At 40.6% G+C, this 26,152-nt stretch overlaps 2 protein-coding genes across 4 annotated transcripts in view; one reads left to right on the top strand and one right to left on the bottom strand.

Moving 5' to 3' along the window:
* The window catches only part of pibf1 (progesterone immunomodulatory binding factor 1), a 38,111-nt gene extending 20,961 nt beyond the window's left edge, over nt 1–17,150 (bottom strand). The window contains exons 1-10 of one of the 3 annotated variants that reach the window (XM_083521991.1): nt 17,118–17,150; nt 15,326–15,584; nt 15,125–15,225; nt 14,458–14,656; nt 14,227–14,346; nt 13,815–13,948; nt 12,704–12,812; nt 12,422–12,603; nt 10,651–10,776; nt 7,585–7,683 (exon numbers count right to left, since the gene is read on the bottom strand). In XM_083521991.1, the coding sequence (XP_083378117.1) occupies nt 7,585–7,683; nt 10,651–10,776; nt 12,422–12,603; nt 12,704–12,812; nt 13,815–13,948; nt 14,227–14,346; nt 14,458–14,656; nt 15,125–15,225; nt 15,326–15,577 (1,322 nt within the window). In that variant the 5' untranslated portion in view covers nt 15,578–15,584; nt 17,118–17,150. Of the gene's footprint in view, nt 1–7,584; nt 7,684–10,650; nt 10,777–12,421; nt 12,604–12,703; nt 12,813–13,814; nt 13,949–14,226; nt 14,347–14,457; nt 14,657–15,124; nt 15,226–15,325; nt 15,585–16,640; nt 16,779–17,117 lie in introns of those variants that run through there. The other 2 variants (XM_083521990.1, XM_083521989.1) reach the window with 2 other exon arrangements.
* A 576-nt stretch (nt 17,151–17,726) lies between these two features.
* Nucleotides 17,727–23,137, top strand: gpalpp1 (GPALPP motifs containing 1). The gene is made up of 7 exons (XM_083521923.1): nt 17,727–17,938; nt 18,103–18,223; nt 18,307–18,429; nt 19,695–19,953; nt 20,043–20,207; nt 21,668–21,769; nt 22,401–23,137. The coding sequence occupies exons 1-7, from the start codon at nt 17,854–17,856 to the stop codon at nt 22,617–22,619; spliced, it is 1,074 nt and encodes a 357-aa protein (XP_083378049.1). The 5' UTR covers nt 17,727–17,853; the 3' UTR covers nt 22,620–23,137.
* Nucleotides 23,138–26,152: the final 3,015 nt, after the last annotated feature.

Genomic DNA, 26,152 nt, shown 5'->3' with positions numbered 1-26,152 from the left:
TGTTTGACCCTTCCTACGATTTCGTGATCATTTAATTTTCTAATAATGTGAATGAACAGAAGTGCAGGTGTTCCTATTAAAGTGTCTGGTCAAGATTTCTTGAATGCAACACGATTATTATTTTTCAGCCACTGACATTTTTGTTTTCTGTCTGAAAAACCGTTCCTATGTTTCGAAACGATGAGTCAGAGTGACCATTACACAACTGCGACACAATGCAATCTAGGATTCGCTTTTCCCCCTCTTTTCCCACGTCAAAACACTACGAGAGTGGCACGGAGGGAGTCCTGAAGCGTTTATGGCATGGAGGGCAACAGCGGGAAAGCAGCATGTGTCACTTGCCCCCCTCTTCACCCCTCCTCTCAGCCCAGCTTCTGGGTGAATGCGAGTGATCCGTTCCCCAGGGCCAGAAAAACGCGGGCTATGTCCAACAACTGTGCACCGAGGAGCCTCTGGAATGCCAGGCATGCGTCTGGAGTGCAGTGACACACTGAGAGCATGTGACATGGGCAAATATGGGCTCGACGTTGCCGAAGAAAAGGGAGGGAGAAGGAGGGAACCAATAAGCGGGGATCCAGGGGTGAACACGAGTGCGCACACTTCCCCTACCGGAAATAACAAAGTGGTAGATGCCTGCAGGGTTCAAGTGTTTAGAGATCTATCATTTTATACCACTTACACCTGCTCATCCTGGCTTGGCAGAAAAGAATTTAAAAAAGTGATCGATTACATGTTATTTAGGAACGCTCTGTGTGCTCTCATGTTGCTTTGTCGGGATACACGCAATGTTTTTAAAACTAGGTTAATTGTTTAATGTTTACACCAAAAACCATAGCAACTGAAAAGAACAGGCAGGCGACTGAACTCTTGCAGGACCTGAAGTACGGATTTGTCAAACAAGGCAATGTGTTTGTGAACTTGTTACTAGAATTAATGAACTCGTTCTGCAGGAAGGACTTTTTAAGATTGGTAAAAATTCCCTTTATGCATCAATCTAAATTAACTTGTTGTATAGGGTTAAACAATCAACAAGAGTTAGTCCTAGATCAGAACCCTGAGGTACCTGATAGTTTTAGCATTTAAAGTGTTGACAATACATAAAGATACAATGGAATACTGTGGATCGTTCCCCTTAGGAACCACGAAGATGACTTTGGACTGTAATTAATACAAACAATTACTACAAACACTTGCATTCAAGTCTGCATCACTGAACATGACCTGAACAATAAAGGAGCGGTAATAAATGGACATTTGGTGTCATCCTGATTAAATGGCTTCCCATTAGAGTCTGTATTGTCCTGAAGAGTTTTTCCTTGCCACTGTTGCCACTGATTTGCTCATTAGGGACAATCTTTTGAAATAAAAAGGCTACAGAAATAAAACTGTACTCAAATGTTGGAAGGTTTTGCAAAGATGCTTCGCAAGAGTGCTTACGCTCCACTCCACTTTAATCTCCATGGTTCAAATTCGGCTCATTAAACTCTTCTGGATAATTATGAAAACAATTTGAAACATGAATCAGCAGGTAAGCACTATGGTCTGTGAGTTATTAAACTTTCACTTAAATAATGGAAATCATTCATGTAAAGTAGAAATTAATGAAAAAAAAACAAAGCAGTTTGGCCACAAAAACAGCTTCAATGCTGTACTGAATCAATTTACTTAAGTGTCTTCTGACTTCTTACACATGGCATTTTCACAAACAGGCCTTTGTATTGCAGAAATAAATAAATAAAAATAACAAAAGATTAACTACAACCAGATGTTCTTTTCTGTCCCCAAGAAGATGCAGCTCTAACTCTGCCATGTTGATCTTTATTCTTTGTGACTCGTCATTTTCACGTAGCAACGGGGGTGCTGAGAGAACGCGATTGAGAAACGACGAGAAATCAATCTACATATAAAATATTGGTCACTTTCTAAATAAGTATAGCGCATCTACTAATAATGATAGATAAATAAATAAGTTTTTACCGATGCAAATATGTTAAAAATTACAAATACCAACGTTCGATGGACACTTTTATAATCGATGCATCACACGTTGATAACGTTCATGCCGATGCACTTATGCGAATCAGGGAATCTTGCCATCCCTACACTGGACAAATGGAGCACCAACTTTCCAAGAAATATGTTAGAAATGGTGTGAATTGGTAAGAAGTTTAAAGCAAAGGATCTGTATCATTTTCAGCCTTATGAGCCTTGTGCCTTATGGAGATGAGGGCGGAGTGAACCTGGACACCACACCCTGGTCAAGCAAACTTGATTTGCAAAGATGCTTCACCCCAAAGAAACAAAGTTCAGGAAAATAAATATCCCCCGCCCCCTTAATGCTACGGCACTGTTCGTTCATCAGGATTTATTTGACAACATCCTGTTCATATTCAAACAAAGGGTTTAATTACTGTATTTGACCGAACATAACCGTTGTCCTAACAACGCAAGGCTTGACAAAGTTGCACCTACTGACTCAGCTCTGTTCAGTTTCTACATGATAAACTGTTCAAGAATGTAAAAGTGGCCAGTGAAGTCACTAAATGTACATGAGCACAGTAAATTGCAATCCACACTCCTTCTCTTTCTCAAGTCCAGACACAGAACAATGACTCACTAATTGATTCGAATTCATCCGAACACAATGAGAAGCTAGTGTGCCATCTAATTTCTGCAACACCACAAAATGGGACAAAGGCTATTTGGCAAGAACAAAACCGCAGTCTGTACATATAGAATATTTCAAGAGCAAGGTCCAAGAAGAACGTTTGGAAGAGGCACCAATATATAGTACATTCTAAACTACACTACTAAGGTTTCTGAACACCTGAGCATAAGATTGGTATGTGCTTTTAAACATCCCATTCCACATTTAGTCCCCATTATAATGCTGTTATAATGAGCTCCACTCTTCTGGGAAGATGTCCTGCTAGATTTTGTGGAGCTTCGCATGAGATTTCATTCAAACACAAGGATGTAGGTAAAACCAGGTACTGATAGGGGTGAACGTGAGGAGATATGGGGTGCAGTCCAGTCCAGCCCAGTGCAGTGTTCCAATTCATCTTGAAGGTCTTCAATAGGGTTGAGGCCAGAGCTCTATAGCAGGAGATGTTCCATTCCATCCCACCTAAAACATATCTTCATTGTCATGCTGGAACATGTTTGAGACTCCTAGTTCAAGTGAGCGAAAAATGTAATGCTATCGCATCCAAAGACAACAGTTTTGGGAAGAACGACATATGATTGGAAAGGTTCCAAAACTTTTGTCCATAAAATGCACATTGTTTGTGTATACTGGTTCTCCAGGTACACCAGGCTTCTGGGTGAACTGGCAAATCAATGTAATTATCCCTTAGGGAAAAAGAAACTGTAAAACGCATAAAAAATATAGGTTGGTGCACAGTGACAAAAGAGAAGGATTGCGTGCTGTTCATTAACCGTAAATCACCCCAAGCAATGGTGTTAAGAAGAAAAAAAACAACAACAAATAAAAACAGAAAACCGTGACATTATTTACGTCGTGTCAAATGTCGGTGGCACGCTCGGTAAAAAAAAAAAAACCTGAGAAATATGTGAGTGAGTCTGTCTGTCTCTTCTTTAAGGAATACCGCTGTCAAAGATAATTATAGGTATTCGTGGCCAAAAAACAGGTCTTTCTTGCTTGGCATTTCGGGTTCGGATCTCCATCAGACAAGCAATGTAGTAAAAGTAAAACGTTAATAAAGGAACAGTATGAATGGTTCTCAAATGTTCTTTGCTCTAGTTTCAGAATACGTGACCTAAACCGAACTCGGTAATGAACAAAGTTGGGGAGCGATTATACCATTAAAATGTACTGTACACCAGGAACAGTGAGTGTGTATCGAATTGTTATGTCATCGCTACAGAGAAATGCCTCGAAGGGATTAGTTTTGGACACGAATTATTAAGTAATTCTGTCCTCAAGTTGTGCTTTGCACGTGTATGACCTCTGGTGTTATTTTCACCTCTCAGGCGATGACGAGAGCCAGAGCTCAGTATACAAAGTGTCTTATACATATTTTGTCCATCCAGGACAACAGCGTGGTTGTCTGAGAAATTCATTAGAGGAAAAAAATGGCATTTATTTCAAATTTTTTGCCTCACTGTTGCATGAGAAACATTCCAGCGAAAGCGAAGAGAACAGGAAGTCATTAAAGACTTTTCAATAGACTGCGAACAAGGCGACACGTTGAAAGGTTGCAACAAGGTTACAACGGTAATCTAACGCAGTTTGCACGAAAACGCTCTTATTAACAGGTGTTCCTCAGAACGCTAGTGAAACCCCACAATGCAATGCAATTTGGCAAGATGAAGCAGCCTAGTGTAACTATTCTCAAAATGGCCATAGTTTTCGGAACAAGGTTGTGAACAGAAACAGCGAGTCTGCAAATTCAATACTGTAAAACAGTATTGTACTGTATTTCCATCAAACAGTAAGATGATGTATGTTGGAGATTGGATTCAGCCACAAGACCATTAGGACCATCAGTAAATCAGGGATTGATGGAGGTGAGGTGAGGAGGCTTGGGGTGCAGTCAGCATTCATCCCAAAGGTGTTCAATAGGGTGGAGGTCAAATTTATAGCAAAAGATCTTAAAACTCCACCCATTTAAAACATATCTGCCTGAAGCTGGAACAGGTTTGGGTCTCATAGTTCAAGTGAAGGGAAAATTTAATGCTATGGAATCCAAAGACATCGTATTCAACTGTGTGCCTCAAACCATGTCGTAACAGTTTAGGAAGAACCACATATGGCTAGAAAAGTCAGGTGTTTCAATACTTTCTGTATAATTACTGAAATTACAGTAGGATATTGCATTTGGTAATAACAGTAGCGCCTAGTATTTTACTGTAAATCACTATCTGCAAACAAGGCTCTGGCCATGGTGAAAATAAATGGAAACTGTATGTGTGGATGGTGTATCTCTAGTGTGCAGGACAAGTCCAATTTCTGCAAAGTTTGGGAGAAGAAATCATTATGAAGTGAATAAAATCTGTACCATGATGATGTCGAAGAAAAAAAAAAAAGGGTTAGATGTGCGTAAACACCACAAAAAAATAAACTTTTAAGGTGTAGTCTAAATGAGGTTTTTTTTTTTTTTTTTTTTTTTTTTTTTAGATCTGGCAACCTAATGCATTAAGCAACCCGTTTTTTTTTTACATGCATTTTAGAACAAATTAATGCATTATTTATGCATTTGCTTATTTAGCTATTGATTTAATGATTGGTTAATTGATTGATTGATTGACCAGAAAAGAGGGTTAGGGTAGAATGGCTGGATACGATTTGTCAAACAAAAAACAGAACCAGATTGTGCAAAAATAAATATTCTTATATTAATATAATTTACATATTTCTGCTATGACAGTCGTACTTGGGGAAAAACCTGCCACTCTGCACATTTACATAAATTCTTGCAAATCTCCGCAGGAACATCGCAGCACGTGTTCATCTGGGATCCGAGTGACAGATTTGGAAATTCTCACATCCACTTTGGGGAGCAAACGCTGAAAAAGTGTAGAACCGGCACAACTTCCTTTTTGAGCGGTGAATAATTTTGGCTTGTACACACATCTGTGTATGATTGACACAATAATATGTGTAGCATCCACGTGAAAATGTAGCTTTCCTAAACTACAAATTTGGAAAAGCATTTTTCATTACAAAAGTCCACATTTTAAAAGATGAAAACTGATGATGCGTTTGCCTGAAGTGTTAGGACACAAATACAAGTTGCGACCACGTCGAAGACACGGAGACATCTCAAGGGGTTTCCCGATCTGCCACAGAAAAATCTTTCTTTATGTACACACTGGGGGTTCACAGCAAAGATTTAAACCTACACCTGTACAATACTGACTCAGCGAAGTTAAGTTTAAGTACTACCTAAATAACCCTTATTAAAGCAGGTTCAACTGGCCTGAGAAGTCATCAAACCTATTGTATGTCAGCTAAGTAATGTAGCATCCTCCCTTCTTTCTCCCAAAAAAATTAATCAAGTTCAGACACAAAACATTGACTCATGAACCTTTAAAGGGCGATTTAACACATCACCAGATCCGTGCAAATATGAATTACGGAGAGTAAGATCTTAATTTAACAGTAAAGGTGCTTTTTACTTGTCATATGTATGTTATAGCACAGTGAAATTATTTCTTAGCGTATCCCAGAGAAGTTAGGAAGCTGGGGTCAGAGCGCAGGGTCAACGAAGATACAGCACAGAGCACATAAGGTTAAGGGCCTTGCTCGGGGCCCCAACAGTGGTAGCTTCATGATACCAGGGCTTGAACCACCAACCTTCTGACCAGCTACCCAAAACCTTAACCACTTTCCCACTTCTTAAAAAAAAAGAAATTCACAAATTTAAGACATTTCATTGGTTGAGGTGTTGGATTTTGAACCAGAAGATCATGAGCTCAAATTCCAGCAACACCAAGCTCCCACTGCTGGGCCTGTGATCAGGGCCTCAACCCTGAACTCCTCAGATATACGAGAGGGCATTAAAAAGTTTCAAGACTGGCTCTGTTTAAAATACTTCATTTATCTATGCTTGCACACTATCACTGTCAAAATAGTCCCCATACACAGCAATACAGAGCTCCCAGCGTTCCTGCCACTTCTGGAAAGTATCCCGGAAGTCTTCTTCTCGAAGCGTGTCAAGCATTTTTGTGGGGTTGAGCTCATCGATCAAGGTGTTCCTGATCTCTCGTCGTTTTCTGCCGATGTTCTTTCGCTCTTGAAGCACGTGTGCCGCTGGAAACACCTCGAACGACTCGTTGCAGCATCGACGTATGTCAACGGTATGTCACGTAAGACGTCTCTGTGGCAGATTCGCCCGGTTTCGTGCAGGATTTCACGTTTGCTCTTTGTTCTAACTTGCAGTCCGTGATGAAATCGCAGACGTGGTAACGCACATGATCAGAATAGCACCAGATAGCACCATTAGTCTCTAAACTTTTTAATACCGCCCCGTATAAATGAGATCGTTATAAGTCGTTCAGAATAAGGACGTCTGCATACATATATATATATATATATATATAAATATATAAAGAGAGAGAGAGAAAGAGAGAGAGAGAGAGAGAGAGAGAGAGAGAGAGAGAGAGAGAGAGAAAGAGACTCCGGATGATACGAAGCGAACGTTACGCTTGCGTGCTGCATGTTTTAGGAGCGAAAGCTTAAAATGAAGCAGCTGAAACAACAGTGCGCTAATAAAACAACAACAAGAATAGAGTTATCGTGTCGACACTGGGTTAGCGTTCACACTAAACCCTTGAGAAAACACAGGATGTGTTGTTTTTTTTTAACCTGGGTCTCCTTTCTAAGAAATCCTTTGACTGATTTGACTGATTCATACCTGGAAAATTATTTGCAAACAATGCCTCACATTTCCTGCGAGGAAAACAAAACAAATCAGTCACTTGCACTCAGATTTGAGCTTATGAGAGGAGCATTTTGAGAAAAAAGAGTGAGAGAGAGAGAGAGAGAGAGAGAGAGAGAGAGAGAGAGAGAGAGAGAGAGAGAGAGAGAGAGAGAGAGAGAGCTGAGGCATGGAAACTTACTGCTCTAGAAGCTGATCATATTTGGCCTGAGCATCTCTCTCAGCACCGGTGGCTCGCTCTTTCTCGAGGACGGCGTTATCCCTTGCTTCACGGAGGTTTCTGGATGGGGGGCGAAAACATTTTAAAATCAAAGACACACTGGAAATCAGATCTAAATATCTCCTTACATGTGAGAAGGAAATCATCACTTGGATGGACTGATTTAAAAAAATAAAAAATAAATAAATAAATAAATAAATAAAAAGGTTCTCATTTGATCATCTACTTTTTCCTGATAAATCTTTTTTTCACCTTTTATTCCTCCTGTCTCTGAACACAAAAACATTCATAAATAATTACTCTGGATGTTTGACGTCCCAAAAAAAATAAAAAATAATAAAAACTCCTTTGCTAGAGTCGTGATTTCTGTATGCAAATTTCGCCTTGCTATGCCTCAGCAAAGCCACATAATGTTATAGGCAGAAAGGTTTAAATCAGATCTTTACAGCCAGAAAAATGACGAAAATCATACGATCAGTGACCCTCGAGTACTGGTGTTGCTGTTCCTGTAAGGTGTTGGTGGTGATGTGTTGTGCTGATTTAACAGAAGGTCTGATTTCGCAGGAGGACGCTGTTCTGGGGTTGCACTTTTAGTCACTTTATGATCTCGAACATAAAACAGGTTTTGGTGTGAGAGAGTTAAAGCTTCTTAACTCGCTCACCATTTTACAGTGACTAACGATCCTAACGATTCGAAATCGGACGTACGGACAGAAGCGCAAACGTTGGACACAAAAACCCAGAATGCATTGCTGCAATGACGAGTGCGATGGACTAGATGCTTTATTGGGCTCAAATTTTAAAGGAAGCCGTTTGAACAGCGGGTGCAGATACGGTGGCGATTAAAGTTATTTAACAGCGCCACAATCAGCATTGTGGGTAAATGTACTTTCATGCATTTCCCTTTTTTTTTTACTTTGACATTTCATTATTATTTGTTATAGCCTGATGGAAGAAATCACAGAGTAAGAATTTCATTGTATAGTGCAAAAGACAGTTTCTCATTTTATATATATATATATATATATATATATATATATATATATATATATATATATATATATATATATATATATATATACACACAGTGAGGAAAATAAGTATTTAAACACCCTGCTATTTTGCAAGTTCTCCCACTTAGAAATCATGGAGGGGTCTGAAATTGTCATCGTAGGTGCATGTCCACTGTGAGAGACATAATCTAAAAAAGAAAATCCAGAAATCACAATGTATGATTTTTTAACTATTTATTTGTATGATACAGCTGCAAATAAGTATTTGAACACCTGAGAAAGTCAATGGTAATATTTGGTACAGTAGCCTTTGTTTGCAATTACAGAGGTCAAACGTTTCCTGTAGTTTTTCACCAGGTTTGCACACACTGCAGGAGGGATTTTGGCCCACTCCTCCACACAGATCTTCTCTAGATCAGTCAGGTTTCTGGCCTGTCACTGAGAAACACGGAGTTTGAGCTTCCTCCAAAGATTCTCTATTGGGTTTAGGTCTGGAGACTGGCTAGGCCACGCCAGAACCTTGATATGCTTCTTACAGAGCCACTCCTTGGTTATCCTGGCTGTGTGCTTCGGGTCATTGTCATGTTGGAAGACCCAGCCTCGACCCATCTTCAATGCTCTAACTGAGGAAAGGAGGTTGTTCCCCAAAATCTCGCAATACATGGCCCCGGTCATCCTCTCCTTAATACAGTGCAGTCGCCCTGTCCCATGTGCAGAAAAACACCCCCAAAGCATGATGCTACCACCCCCATGTTTCACAGTGGGGATGATGTTCTTGGGATGGTACTCATCATTCTTCTTCCTCCAAACACGTTTAGTGGAATTATGACCCAAAAGTTCTATTTTGGTCTCATCTGACCACATGACTTTCTCCCATGACTCCTCTGGATCATCCAAATGGTCATTGGCAAACTTAAGACATGCCTGGACATGTGCTGGTTTAAGCAGGGGAACCTTCCGTGCCATGCATGATTTCAAACCATGACGTCTTAGTGTATTACCAACAGTAACCTTGGAAACGGTGGTCCCAGCTCTTTTCAGGTCATTGACCAGCTCCTCCCGTGTAGTTCTGGGCTGATTTCTCACCTTCCTTAGGATCATTGAGACCCCACGAGGTGAGATCTTGCATGGAGCCCCAGTCCGAGGGAGATTGACAGTCATGTTTAGCTTCTTCCATTTTCTAATGATTGCTCCAACAGTGGACCTTTTTTCACCAAGCTGCTTGGCAATTTCCCTGTAGCCCTTTCCAGCCTTGTGGAGGTGTACAATTTTGTCACTAGTGTCTTTGGACAGCTCTTTGGTCTTGGCCATGTTAGTAGTTGGATTCTTACTGATTGTATGGGGTGGACAGGTGTCTTTATGCAGCTGACGACCTCAAACAGGTGCATCTAATTTAGGATAATAAATGTAGTGGAGGTGGACATTTTAAAGGCAGACTAACAGGTCTTTGAGGGTCAGAATTCTAGCTGATAGACAGGTGTTCAAATACTTATTTGCAGCTGTATCATACAAATAAATAGTTTAAAAATCATATATTGTGATTTATGGATTTTTTTTTTAGATTATGTCTCTCACAGTGGACATGCACCTACGATGACAATATCTTAAGAAAGAACAGAGAATGTGCGTGCACACACACACACACACACACACACACACACACACACACACACACACACACAGAAGCTTTAAACACCTGATATAACAAATTCTATTTATGAAGACCTGAGTTAAGGTGTGTGTGTGTGTGTGTGTGTGTGTGTGTGTGTGTGTGTGTGTGTGTGTGTGTGTGTGTGTGTGTGTGAGCACAGTGAGAACAAAAAAGTGTGCACTCGGGGTAGAAAATAAACAAGACATACGGATTTGGAGTCGAAGGTCATGAGTCAAAGGGAGGGATGGAAAAAAAACAACAACAGAACGCACGTCACATGATATGGAGTGTAAGAAAGATCGCAGCGAAGCGGTGCTCCTGGGAGTCTGAACACCAGGCCGTTGTGTTTGGACAGAAGCTCACCTGTTCTCTCTCTCGTACAGCTCTTTAGACGTGCGCTGCAGGCTCTCGATCTCCTGGCTGGTCTTCAGTCGGATGTGCTCCAGCTCGTCCCTCAGCTTGTTCTCGTACTCGGTCTTATAGTGATCCCTGGTGGAGAGGCAGGTTCATGTTTTTTTGTTTTTTTACTACAGTATAATGGGGTTTAATCTAAAACTGTATGAATTGGATACAAAATGTACATTTATATTTGTATATTTGGAATTTGGTAGAAAGCCTTATCCAGAGTGTCTCGGTCATTAAATTACACTCTGATACTGGATCATTAGAACATTAACTTAAAACTGCGTTGGAGAACATCGACGCCGTTTAAAGGCTCAGCTGTTCGGATATCAAATAGAAGTTCATTCCACCACCTTAGTGTCAGAGGAGAGAACAATCTGAAAGCGTGTCCTTCTTGAACCCTGAGAGATTGTGGGACATGAAGTAGAGGCAGATTGGTGGTCTGTTTTTGGCTTTTCAGGTGAGCATCAGTGTTTTAAATCTGATGCTGGCAGCTACTGAAAGCCATCTGAGAGCACGTAGAGGTGGGAACTTAGAAAGTTTGAAGACAAGTTGTACAGGTGCATTCTGGATCATTTACAAATGTAAAATAAAGGTGTCAATCAAAACAGGTATTTATAAAGGAATTTCCTGGTTTGAATAATGAAAGGATATGTAGCTGCACTGTTTGCTTTATTTATTTATTTATTTATTTATTTTGCGAGGTTGCCATTACAGAAGAAAATCAGGGATATTTGCTTGGGACAAATGCTTGGTCTATTTTTTCTCCAAAGGGAAAAAACTAAGTTGAAATCTTCCAGTGGTGTTTTATAAGTTACATAAGTAACATTGATGGCTTCATTGGAAATTAGTAACCTCGGGAATTTCTCTATTTATGCAAAAGGAAAGTGAGGACGCTGTTCAAAATCGAGATAAGACAAAAGCCCTGAAAGTTGCATAATATATGAGGGTGACGCTTTCGTTTCGTAATATTTGTCAGTTTGAAACATTTGTACGCTGTCAATATTTTGAACATCATTTATGATTCAGCTGAACTACTACTTTTAATTAAAAGTGGGGGGGGGGGATTTTCAAACATTCTTGATAATACAGTAGGGATGGCAAGATTTGCATCTGTACATCAGCATAAAAGTCGACGATGTGCTTCGGATACAAGTTAGCATATATAATTATTAGTAGATTTGCTATACTTTTATTATTTAGAAAGTGACTGATAATTGGTGAACAATATTTGATTTGTAGATTGATTTCACATCGTTAAACTGTTTCTCGAGCGCGTTCTCTCTGCTGCTAAGTGCGGAGACCGAGGCGTGTCCTGAGAGTCACATGGAATACAGATTAACATGGCAGAGGTAGAGCTGTGTCTTCCTGGAGACAGAACAGGAAAAGAACGTCTGGTGTTAAGGCCGGTTTGCAAAAGGGCCATGCTTTAAAAGTCAGAAGGCACTTACGTAAATCTATGATTTGCTGTCGGTCTGAAGTAAAGAAAACAAACAAAAAAACTATCTGTACCATATTGAATTGTTTGTATCGTATTGCATTGTGTTGAATGGAATTGAAATCGGATCGCACTGCATTGTAATGGGGCTTCATACGTATCTTAAACGTACCTATGCATCGAATACTGCACCAAAAATGATGAGGCTTAGAGATATTAAATACCATTGATAGCGTGAATGTGATTCTTTTGCCGGAAGCGTGTTTAAAAAGTCCTACCACGCATTCTACAGACCTGGAGGACACGTATTTGTCGTAGACCTCCTCCCTGGCCTTTTTGCAGTCCTCCAGCTGCACCTGCAGCCTCTCCAGACGATCCTCCTCGTGGGCACAGCGTACACTCAGCTCCATATTCTGTTTGTTCAGATAGTCCTTATCCTTCTGAAGCAGTGTCACTGACTGCTGCAGTGTGGCCACCTGGAAAATACAGATAAAAAGCACAGGATATGATGAGAGAAAAAGAAAGAGAAAAAGAAAGGCTGTTCCTAGGACCTGGTGTGTATGGTCTGTTCATTACCTCTTTGCTGAGATCGTTCCTCTCTTTGGTCATCGCGGTTTGCGTCAGGTCCATCACCTCCTGCTTCTTCCTCAGCTCTCGGACCTCTATCTCGTAGTCGTCCCTCTCTCTGTGACAATCAGATTATTCATTATTGCTGTAATTGGTTTACATAAACACGGATCTTCTTTTCCAGTTTAAAGAATTAGAAAAACGGCTTTTACCAGCTTCACAATTCCGTTTAAAGGGATGAGAGCTTCTTGTTTAACAACAAAAGCTACTGCGGCGTGCTTTTCCCAATTATCACCAACTCTTTGATTTTTATTCTTTGCAGCCATCGCAAGATGTTCTTGTTGAACATCCTGTTCATTTATTCCCCCTTTGCTGTTATGATTAGCGTCTGGAACAGTTAGATGTTGTTGCGTGGTTGTGGGAATTTGAGGATTAGTAAGCTATGGTGAGTAGAGCTGAGGTTCTATCAGTGTTCCTATCCATCCCAATGGTGTTCGATGGGGGTTGAGGTGAAAGGTCAAGTGCAGGAAACTTAAGATCTTGCACTCCAACCTTAGCACACCATGTGTTGCGCTCCCTTGTGCACTAGAGCACTTTGGGAAAAGGCAAGAACCATAAAGGCCATGAAGCGTAGATAAGTCTTATGGATGAAACGTACAAAGTGAATAATAATAATAATAATACTTCATTTTAATTAGCGCCTTTAAAAGTTACATAAAAAGCACTTTCCAAGCATCACATTTTGGTACACAGGAAGAAAAAGCCCCATTACTAATAGAATGTAAATGATGAAGGAAGAAGAACTAAAAGACCAGAATCGCCGCAGCAGAAATCTCGCCATTACCATGTAGCACCTTGTAGGTCCGCATAAGAATTTTGAAATCAATGCGAAATCTGACAGGGAGCAACTCCAAAACCGGAGACGTACGCTCACCAGACCTGATCTTTACTGTACTACAGTAGCAGCTGAATTTTGAAAAACCTGCAAATTTGTTGAAAGTAGATTTTGAAACCCCTAAAAGCGAAGCATTACAGTGATGAATGCATGAATGTGAATCAGGATCCAATCTGGAACAGATGTGTATAATCGGTGGAGGGTGATGCGCACTGTCCTCCTCACCGCTTGACTTTGTCATAGTTCTGACGTTTGTAGTCTCCCGCCTGGATGAGCTGCTTGGTGTCTGCCAGTTCCAGAGCGAGTCTTTGGCAGCGGATCTCCAGCTCTGAGCGCGCTCTTCTCTCGTCTTCGTAGCTCTAGATTGGCACAAAGTAAGAATCGAACATCAGGTTTACATTCATGGTGTTAAGACATTTTCGGTTTTTGAGCTTCCATTTTAAAACTGTACTATTTGTGGATGGCTTTCAGTGGCAATTGCAATTCAGTAGTGCATCCTACTGTGCCCTTCTGCTTCACCCTCATGATATGAATTTAAAAAAATGACTTTCACACCCGAAACCGGTTCTAACTAGTACCAGCGGACTAACCAGCTCCAGATTGTGAAAGTGGAAAAGGGGGCGAATGTCTTCCGTACCTCCATGAGGGACTTGATTTGCTTGCGATGGCTGTCCAGGTCGTCCATCACGTTGTTCTTCTTCGCCTGTAGCTCGGTCACCTGAGCTCTTAATGGCGTAACCACCTCGTAGAAGCGCACCTGACACCAGTGGAAGTAAGGAAAAAGCTGTGAGCATTTACACACACACACACACACACACACACACACACACACACACTTAGATGTCTACGGATGGCCGGGGCTGCTCACCGATACATATTCGGGGATGGAGAGCTTGTCTTCAGGAAGATCTCTCAGTTCCAGATATTTCTCCTCGCTCAATTCGATGTCTCTCAGGCTACGCCGGACATCTCCAGCCCTCTCGCACAGCTGTCTGTTGGTGTCCTCTAACTGCTTTTGCCGCAATAAAATGGCATCCATGTCCTGTTTCATCAGAGCCTGCTGCTTCCTGTGACCAACACGGGAGACTCCATTTCATTATCAGTGTCAGTGCTGCAGGTATCTGCCCATAGATACGAACAAATCTATAAACAGATGTGTTCATCATGTAGTCTGTCTATCTGTGTCCCTCTGTCTCTTGGTTACTGTCTCTTAATATAACTGTGTGTCCCTCTGTCTACCTGTGCCTGTCTGTCTATCTGTGTTTCTCTGTCTATCGCTGTCCATCCTCCTGTCTGTCCATCTGTGTCTCTCTCTGTCTGTTTTCCTCCTGTCTGTCTATCTGCATCCCTCTATCTATCTGTCGGTGTCTTTAGTCTTCCTGTCTGTCTCTTTGTATTTATAATTGAATATTTGCCCGTCAGTTTAAAACAAGTATGTGCAAATAAATAAATGTGTGTGTGTGTGTGTGTGTGTGTGTGTGTGTGTGTGTGTCTGTGTGTCTGTGTGTGTGTGTGTCTCATTACTGAGCACTAACCTATTCTCATCCTGCTGCACTTTAAGCTGGCTGTCCAAGCGAAGGGCAAAGATCTGCTTCTGATGCAGTGCATCATTCAGCTGTTCCTCCAGCTCCTCCATCTACATCACACACACACACACACACACACACACACACACACACAACAGTCCAATTCCAGCTAAAGTAAAGTAACATCACATGATCAGTGTGATTTCTCACTTTGGTCAGATGTTCCACTTTAAGGTTGTCAATGATGAGGTTCTTCTGTGACAGCTCGATTTTCAGGAGCTGGATGTTGTGAAGGAGCTCCTTTCTCTCCAGCACCTGCTTAGTGACCTTGTGACTGCTGCTCTTCTCATCTGAGGAAGAAATGTCCTCCGTGGGCACCGTGGTCTCCAGACTGATCTCCTCCGACTCCAACGAGCTGGAGATGTTCACCCGCTGAGTCTCTTTCTGCTTTTTGGGGGCCATGTTCCAGCTTAACACAGAGGAGAAAGAGCAGCGATGAACAAGGGGGATTCATACAAAAGAAACAGAGTGAAGAAGAAGAAACGTGAGAGAGAGAGAGAGAGAGAGAGAGAGAGAGAGAGAGAGAGAGAGAGAGAGAGAGAAAGTGGCAGTGATGAATAGAAAGATGGAGGAAAACCAGACAGAGGCAGGCAAATGTAGAAAAAGACACAGACAGACAGAAAGAGACAGGTAGGTAAAGGTGTGTGAGAGAGAGAGAGAGAGAGAGAGAGAGAGAGAGAGAGAGAGAGAGAGAGAGAGAGAGAGAGAGAGAGAGAGAGAAACAAACCGAGAGCAAAAACCATCAGACAGAGTTGACAAGACAACCAAGACAGACAAGTTGACAGAGTACAAAAAAACAGAAAAACGACAAGATGCTCAAATAAAAGAGAGACATGTAGAGAAAAAGAGAGACAGACTGAGAAAGACAGTGATAGAAAAAAATAAAGAAGCAACTGTAAGAGAGAGAGAGAGAAGTAGACAAGTAGAGTAGTGGGTAAACAGTCAGGTAGACAGACAGACAGGTAGACAGACATACAGACAGACAGACAAACAAGTAGACAGACAGGTAGAAAGACAAACAAGTTAAGAGACCGGTAGACAGACAGACAGACAGACAGACAGACAAGCATACAAGTAGACAGACAGACAAGAAGACAGACAAGCATACAAGTAGACAGACAGACAAGAAGACAGACAAGTAGACAGACAGACAAGTAGACAGACAGACGAAAAGGTGAAGAGACACTGAGGAAGACAGACAGAGAGGTGATATTAATCATAGACATTTGACTGTATATTTTGCATATTTGCTGTATTTATCACAACACTAACACTGTTCTCTTCGGTCACTTTTATTGTCACTTCCAGTCAGAACTGTCACTAATAAACTCTATAAGCTACAGAAATGCTGACACTCATTACTGCATCACACAGACAGAAGTATATGTAACTTTTCTGACCCGCCGTCTGTCATATACTGAGGAAATCACAGTCAAATATTTCAAATGAATTAAAAGCCGCATACCGACTGTTCAAACGTCCCGCCGCTTAGAGACAACAGCAACAAAACAAACCAGAAAATCAGCTCCCTCACTGCCTACTTCTTCTTCGGTTTTATAATTGTGCTCAAACGGGTATCGCCACCTACTGGACTGGAGCGCAAACTCGCAATTAAATATATTATATTTATAATATATTAACACGTGCATAAATGTAGTATGTTAGACAAATATTAATTTATTCTTCCTTCCACGAAGTCTTTTACAATAATATAACCCAAACACATTTATTTATTTTTATGTAAACGTATGTAAAAATGCCTTTATTGTAATGTTTGAGCGCCCTCTTCCGTTTAGCGATGGAAGTAAATGCAATTATTCTTACGGACTTTTATTGTGAAACTGAAAGATTTTAGGAATAAGTGGTCAATGTATAGATAAATCGAATGATAGTATAATCGGACCGACGGGGATTTAATGTCGAAACTAAAAACTAAACTAACCGAAAATTAGCCTCGCTTTACGTCACTGCCTGCTTCTTCTTCGGCGTCTTATTTTTTTACTCAAACAGATATCGCCACCTAGAGGACTGGAGTGTAAACAAGTCATACAATTTATTATACTTTATTTATAATTTGCGTTTGAATATAGTATATTAAATAAATATTTTATAATATGCCCAAACACATTTACATTAGGTTATATTTTGTATTTATTCTCTATGTTGAGTTTGGTTTCACTAATAATAAGCATACACCATACACCATCTTTATTTGTCCCATGTTGATAAGAGTATTAAAAACTTTAAAAGTATTAATTTAAGGTACATTTAAACAGATAAAGAAGTGAGATTAAGTTGCGAGTAAACGTGAGTTAACTAATAACAATCATGCAATTAATCGCGATTAAATATTTTAATTGGTTGGCAGCCCTAGTTTAAATATAATATTTATTAAATATACATTTTTTTAATATTTATATGAATAATTATTCAACGCAAAAAAATATCCCAAAACACATTTATTTATATTTTTACGAAAATATACACGAGGGGAAAAGGTGACTTTATTGCAACGGTTTGAGCGCCCTCTGCCGTTCAGTGACGGAAGTGAGTGTGAGTTTACTTCCGGACTTTTATTGTAAAACCGGAAGTTTTCGGATAAAGCATTTGTACTCTATGACGTTGTTAGTGATAAACACCTGGGTTTGTTCTGATGATATTTGAGTAAATATACAGTGATGTCGAATGATATTATAATCGGTCCCGCTTTACCACCGGGGTTACTGTCGAACGGAAGTGAGGAATCAGATGAAGACGAAACGAGTAGGTTCAAAACAATGAGAAATGATGTATTCAATCTGCTTCCTGTATGTGCAAATGTGCAGCTCAGATCATGAACCTTCTCTGCATAATGTGATGTGATGTGTCTAATGCAGTGTTTTTCACTCTGTATAAATCTAATATTCTCATTATTATTATATTTGCAGTCATAGGTCCAGCTCTTCCCCCGCTCTATAAACGAGAGTCCTCAAGTTCCTCCAGTGATCAGGAGCAGGTGGTGTTCAAGAGAGCCAGATACTCAGGATCAGGGGACAGTCTGCCTTACAAGTATCCAGAACTCACTCTATTTATTATATTTATCTCATGTTCTGTCCTGATTGACTAATAAACCAGTCATGCCTGAAATGCAGGAAAGGAGAAGCAAGGAGGAGGTGTGATGATGATGATCAGGATGGTGATGAAAATGTAGATGATTGCTTCTTTGGTCCAGCTCTGCCTCCAGGATACCAGAAGCAAGACAGTTCACCTGACAGGTGAGCCAGAATAACAGAAAAACATCAGTAGTCTGTTGCACATCCTAATTTGGAGGAGCTCGATTCAGGGCTGACTATCAGTTTCGGACTTTGATGCGAAAACAATATTGTTGTGTAGGACTGGGAAATGCCCCGGATGTCTAGGTTTCTCTGTTAATCCAAATTACAGAGTTTTCTCAAGACGCAGAGATGATATCATACCGAGATCGTCCTAAAACTCTCGATATCAATAACAAAATGTGATGCTATGCAATTTAATATGGTACACATGGTTCAGTTTAATTTATTCGGTTCAGACCGACAGCAAATCATCAATTTACTTAAGTGCCTTCAGACCTCAAACAGGCCTTTTGTAGTATAAAGAAAAGATGAAATAAAACCAGTCGTACTATTCTGTCTCCAGGAAGTTACAGCTCTACCTCTGCCATGTTATTCTGTTTTCTGTGTGACTCTCAGGACACGACTCGGTCTCCTTAGTGTTGTGATACGTCATATTCACGTAGAAACAGCGGTGCTGAGAGAACGTGCTCGAGAAACAGTTTAGCGAAGAGAAATCAATCTACATGTCGAATATGTCATTTTCTAAATAATAAGCAAATCTACTAATAATTATATAGAAATAAGTCGGTGTTTACAGATGCAAATATGTAAAAAAAAAATGATGCATTGCGATAAAAATGGCAACTCAAATCCATTGCACATTTTTTTTAATCGATGCATCACATTTTTTTACTTTTATTCCGATGCGATTCTGTGAATCTTTCCATCCCTACTAGATGTGGTCAGGGTATATCTAGTAGGGATGGTAAGATTCACAGAATGAATGAATGAATAAATGAATGAATAAATGAATAAATAAATAAATAAATAAATAAATAAATAAATTTGTTGAAGGCCGTACCTGTTTGGTATGCATCTATTATAAAGATATGACAGTCACAGAATGACAATATGCAAGGAAAGATAATAAGAAGTAATCACATAAACTCGGGTAATTGCTTCTGGTTGAATAACTGATTGCAGATTCAATTCAATTGCTTTTTGTGATATTTCTCCCTTCAGTGTAATAATCAGTACATGTCAGATCCTGGTAACGTCTTGTGAATCGTAGACTCTCCAAAGGGCATTTTTTTATAAAAAATTTTCTTCTCTTCATTAAGAGAAACTAGAATGCATATACACTCAGGACACTACTATAGCGGTGTCCCTCAGGGGTAACTACTGCTCTCCTTTAACTTTCTGATTTTGTTTCTTGTCATGCGTAGGCCCCCCGTGCTTGGACCCGCACTGCCTCCGGGCTTTAAAAAGCAGCAACATGATGATGATGATGCGAAAGAGGATGAAGAACGAAGCGTTTTAGGACCAGCACTTCCTCCCGGATACAAACCGGTGTCTTCCAGCAGCGAGGCAGAGGACGAGGAGGTCTTTGGGCCGATGCCGTCCAGAGGGGAAGTTCAGAGCTCCGTGGCACTGGATATTGAAAGAAGAGCGAAAAAGATGAAGGACAGATTACTTGGGCAGAATGTGAGTGTTCTGCGTTCTGTACTATTTCATTACGAGCTGAAAATTCGACGCGGTCTGATCCACCCGGTTCCTTCACGCGTGTGTTTCAGGACGAACCCGAGAAGCCTGAGAGAGAGAGCTGGATGATGGAGCTGCCGCCTGAGATGCAACACGTCGGACTGGAAGCACGAAGCTTTAAAAAGAAATCAGGACCTGAGAACAAAGACCGCTCCATCTGGACCGACACGCCGGCCGACCGAGATCGCAAAGCTAGGGTGAGTTTATAACACTACTCATTAAGAGAACAACAGTTCCTTTGCTCTTGCAATATTAAAATATAGATGGAGGGGAGCAGGTAGAAACTTTTGCAAAGACATTCCAGAACAGAGAAAAGCCATGAAATATACTTACCTCTTACCCTGAGAGAAGCTGGTACCAGTCAAGCAGTGCTCGAGGATCTCAGGCAGTGTGGTGCAGTACAAGGAGTGATGAGGACTATGAGATAAGAAAGTGCTGGTCCATTTTTCTGGCTTTGTAGGCAAGCATCTGTGTTTTGAATCTGATGCATGCAGCCACCACAAGCCAGTGGAGGAAGCAGCAGTGGGGTGGGGTGGGAGAACTTGAGCAGGTTGAACACAAGTTGGACGAATGGCACTTAGAGAGTTGCAGTAGTCCAGTTTCAAAATGACAAGAGACTGAACAAGCACCTGAGCAGCCTGTGTGGACAGAAATGGTCGAATACTTTAGATATTTTAGAGAAGGAATCTACGAGAACGAGTAACAATTAGCAACATTAGGTTAGGAAGGTTACCTTCTTACCTCCTTGGTTACCCCAAGGCTGTGAGCAGTGGCTGAAGGGGAGAGCAGAGAATTGTGAGGAGATATTCTGAGATCCTGACCTGGAGACAAATCACCTGGGATGACTAGCAATTCAGTTTTGCTGGGGTTAAGATTTAGTTGATGAGCACTCATCCACGAAAATATGTCCGCCAGGACTGCCGAGATCCGAGCAGTAGCTGTGGTATCTAAGGGAGAGAAAGAGAAGATAAGTTTGAATGTCATCAACATGGCAGTGTTAAAAAAAAAAAAAAAAAAAATTCTTGGATATGACTTTACCAAGAGTGTGGGTATAGAGGGAGAAAATGAGAGGACCAAATACGGAGCCTTGTGGGACACCAGTGGAAAGTCTGCGTGGGGCAGATGTGGACCCCCCTCTATGAAACCTGGTAAGAGCGACCTTCCAGGTATGAATCGAACCAATCCTATGCTTCTCTACAGATATTGAAGCTCCTGAGGGTGGACAAGAGTCAAATGCTGCTGAAAGGTCAAAGAGGATGAGGACAGATAACAGCTTGGCTGATTAAGCAGCATGTAGTTTCTGAGTGAAAGTCAAAAGGGTCGTCTCTGTGGAATGTGCAGCTTTGAAGCCAGACTAGTTGGGGTCTTGGAGGTTGTTTTGTGAAAGTTTGACAGACATTTGGTTTAAAAACAGTGCGTTACAGAGTTTTAGAAAGAAAAGGGATACCGGTCTGTAGTTACTTCGGGGTGGAAGTGAAGGTCTGGAACATTTCCACAATCTTGGACTCATCTGACTACAGAATTGTCTTCCAGTCATTCACTGTCCGATTCTTATGTCTTTTTTTGCTTTTTAACTAGATTGCTGTACCTATAAAAATCACTGTAGACCTATATAAACATTTTTACTTTTGTAAAAAAAAATCTGTCTGTCTTTAAGGAGCGGCAAGAAGCAAAAGAGAAAGGAGAGACAACGAAAGACGATGGTCCTCGTCTCTCCAAAAAAGATCTGGAAATGGCAGATAAAGTGTCCAAGTACAATGTAAGTGCTGTGTTTGTTTTTTTAAACATTTTTTTAATAATTTTTTTTTAAGGATACATATAGGGGGGAGTGGTGGCTCCAGCGGTTAAGGCGCTGGGTTGCCGATCGGAAGGTCTGGGGTTCAAGCCCCGGTATCGCCAAGCTGCCACTCTTGGGCCTTTGAGCAAGGCCCTTAACCCTCTATGTTCCGGGGGTCCCTTACGAGGGAAATATCAAGGTCCGTGACGTCGGAGTGACGTGGGGCCGCCTTCCCGTGGGCTCACCACCTGCAGGAGGGACCGTAAGGGACGGTGCTGTGAGGATTGGGCAGCCTGCTTAGACTGCTGCCCCCGCGACCCGAATTACGGATAAGCGGGAGAAAATGAATGAATGAAGGATACATATTGAAAGGGTGCCAATAATTCTGCATTTGATGAACACATACACATGCAGTGTCCATTAGAGACAGTGCATAGTTTTCTATAATTTTATATACTGTCCAAACACCAGTTTTCATTGGCACCTCCATCAAATGGTTATGTTTTAGTTTTGATGTAAAAATGAATCCCAGAGTAGACACTGGTTACACAGTCTCGCCCTTTTGACATTCCTACCATCGTTTATCTTTTTTATCTTCCTTCTCCTTTTTCAGGACTCCAAGCGATGCGAGTCGCTCCTGAGCATGCACGCTAAGAAAATGAAAAAGAAAGCCGAAGAAGATTCGAATAAGCCGGTGGAGAGGAGGCCCTTTGACCGAGACAACGACCTGCAGGTCAATCGGTTTGACGAGGCGCAGAAAAAAGCCCTGCTGAAAAAGAGTCAAGAGCTTAACACGCGCTTCTCGCACAGCAAGGATCGAATGTTCCTCTAAGGAAATGGTTTACAGACAGAACTATTATCAAAAAAGTATCAATCATGCAGCCTGCAAAATACTGAAATCATGGACTTCTTTAAAGCTGCAGTTTGTAATGTCTAAAGGTTTTTTTTGTTTTTTTTCTTCTTACATATAATGTCATTCTAATTAATTATGAAAGAATAATTTAAACAAAAATTACGAATTGTACAATTATTTAAAGCTCGTCTTATTTTGTAAACTATAAGACATTAACTGGGTTTAAACACATTATTAAGTATTCTGGAAACTGCACAGGGGGAGGTGAAATACCTACTTCCAGTTATATTAATATGATATTGGACATAAATCTGCTTATTTCTGGTCTGGTTTTTTTTATGGTTCTGACATCAGATATTCTGTGCTGTAATTTCATGTTTTTGTAAAGATGAGATAAAGAATAAAAAAAAAAGCAAATGATTTGGATTATTTTGTTCATTTCCTATAGTGATTTTGTCATTACCATCTGGTGATAATTAAACACACTCTAGGATGAGGGTCTGTGTGCATTGCGTTCATTTGGGGAATTTTTTTATTATTATTATTAAAACTTTTTTTCTTCTTTCGGCTTTTCGCCACAGTGGATCATCCGTCTCCATACCCCCCTACCCTCTACATCTGCCTCTTTCACCCTAACTACCTGCATGTCTTCCTTCACCACATGCATAAACCTCCTCCTTTTTCTTCCTCTTTTCTTCCTTCCTGGTGGCTCCATCCTCAGCATTCTCCTACCGATATACCCCATGTTCCTCCTCTGCACATGTCCAAACCATCTCAAAAAAACAAATAATAAAATTATGATGTTTAAAAACGATGCTCAAAATGTAAAATATTTAAAATTAGCCTTAGTTATAGTTTCTTAGTATCTTGTTGTTGTTTTTGACTTATTTGGGTGTGTAACCCGAATGTAAAATTACTAACCAGTACATAACTCATAGGTGGCTTCATTCTTTAGTTCATATGGATCACTACATTCTTTTCAAAAGCAACAAGAGAGTGACAGTAAATAAAATTTAGACACATGTATTCTTTTTACAATGATATCCTCAGCATTCTCCTACCGATTCTGGGAAGATGTTCTACTAGATTTCTTGGAGATTTTTGCTCATTCATCCACAAGCGTGTCAGTAAAGTCAGGTACTGATGTAGCTGAGGTGAGGAGGTTCCTGGGGTGCAGCCAGCATTCACATTCATTCCAAAGATGTTCAATAGGTTTGGAGATCTATAGCAGGAGATCTTCCACTCCAACCCATGTAAAGCAGAGCTTCATGGAGCTGGCTTTGTGGCATGCTAAAACATTGGCATGTTTGGGTCTCCTAGTTAAAGCGAAGGGGAATTTCCATGCTACAGCATCCAGAGACGTCCTATATAATTGTGTGCTTTCAACTTTGTGCTAAGTGTTTGAGGAGGAACCACATATGGCTGGATAAGTTAGGTGTTCCCAGTACTTTTAGCCACTAGAACTGATCTTGATGAAAAATAAAATTACTGCTGGTAATCCGTATCTGTATCTGTCAGGTGTCCCAAAACATTTGTCAATGTCAAGTGTTATTATTTATAATAATAGTTTTTATTATTATAATTATTAACCTTCACAGGATTCAAAGGAAACGTAAGTTTAATATCTTTTAGTTATATACAGTGAGGAAAAGAAGTATTTGAACACACTGCTATTTTGCAAGTTCTCCCACTTAGAAATCATGGAGGGGTCTGAAATTGTCATCGTAGGTGCATGTCCACTGTGAGAGACATAATCTAAAAAAAAATATCCAGAAATCACAATATATGATTTTTAAACTATTTATTTGTATGATACAGCTGCAAATAAGTATTTGAACACCTGAGAAAGTCAATGTTAATATTTGGTACAGGAGCCTTTGTTTGCAATTACAGAGGTCAAACGTTTCCTGTAGTTTTTCACCAGGTTTGCACACACTGCAGAAGGGATTTTGGCCCACTCCTCCACACAGATCTTCTCTAGATCAGTCAGGTTTCTGGCCTGTCACTGAGAAACACGGAGTTTGAGCTTCCTCCAAAGATTCTCTATTGGGTTTAAGTCTGGAGACTGGCTAGGCCACGCCAGAACCTTGATATGCTTCTTACAGAGCCACTCCTTGGTTATCCTTCCTGTGTGCTTTGGGTCATTGTCATGTTGGAAGACCCAGCCTCGACCCATCTTCAATGCTCTAACTGAGGAAAGGAGGTTGTTCCCCAAAATCTCGCAATACATGGCCCCGGTCATCCTCTCCTTAATACAGTGCAGTCGCCCTGTCCCATGTGCAGAAAAACACCCCCAAAGCATGATGCTACCACCCCCATGCTTCACAGTGGGGATGGTGTTCTTGGGATGGTACTTATCATTCTTCTTCCTCCAAACACGTTTAGTGGATTTATGACCCAAAAGTTCTATTTTGGTCTCATATGACCACATGACTTTCTCCCATGACTCCTCTGGATCATTCAAATGGTCATTGGCAAACTTAAGACGTGCCTGGACATGTGCTGGTTTAAGCAGGGGAACCTTCCGTGCCATGCATGATTTCAAACCATGACGTCTTAGTGTATTACCAACAGTAACCTTGGAAACGGTGGTCCCAGCTCTTTTCAGGTCATTGACCAGCTCCTCCCGTGTAGTTCTGGGCTGATTTCTCACCTTCCTTAGGATCATTGAGACCCCACGAGGTGAGATCTTGCATGGAGCCCCAATCCGAGGGAGATTGACAGTCATGTTTAGCTTCTTCCATTTTCTAATGATTGCTCCAACAGTGGACCTTTTTTCACCAAGCTGCTTGGCAATTTCCCCATAGCCCTTTCCAGCCTTGTGGAGGTGTACAATTTTGTCTCTAGTGTCTTTGGACAGCTCTTTGGTCTTGGCCATGTTAGTAGTTGGATTCTTACTGATTGTATGGGGTGGACAGGTGTCTTTATGCAGCTAACGACCTCAAACAGGTGCATCTAATTTAGGATAATAAATGTAGTGGAGGTGGACATTTTAAAGGCAGACTAACAGGTCTTTGAGGGTCAGAATTCTAGCTGATAGACAGGTGTTCAAATACTTATTTGCAGCTGTATCATACAAATAAATAGTTTAGAAATCATATATTGTGATTTCTGGATTTTTTTTTTTAGATTATGTCTCTCACAGTGGACATGCACCTACGATGACAATTTCAGACCCCTCCATGATTTCTAAGTGGGAGAAGCAGGGTGTTCAAATACTTCTTCTCCTCAATGTATATTGTAAGAAAGGATTCCTATTCAGTTGTATTTCCACGCTTCACCACTAGAGGCAGACATACACTTTACCAAGCAATGATAAGCAATTTTATATATATATATATATATATATATATATATATATATATATATATATCAGTGATTATTGTTGTTATTATTATCTATTTTTTCTATAATAATGATAATTTATACAAATGAAGCTTCGGAAATACAAAATACATTTTTGTCATTCCAGTCATGAGAAACAGGAAGTCACGCCAGTCACGTGGTTGGTT

This window comes from Silurus aristotelis, assembly GCF_946808225.1.
Source record: "Silurus aristotelis genome assembly, chromosome: 20".
Lineage (NCBI taxonomy): Eukaryota > Metazoa > Chordata > Actinopteri > Siluriformes > Siluridae > Silurus > Silurus aristotelis.
This window is presented reverse-complemented; position numbering and strand designations above follow the sequence as displayed.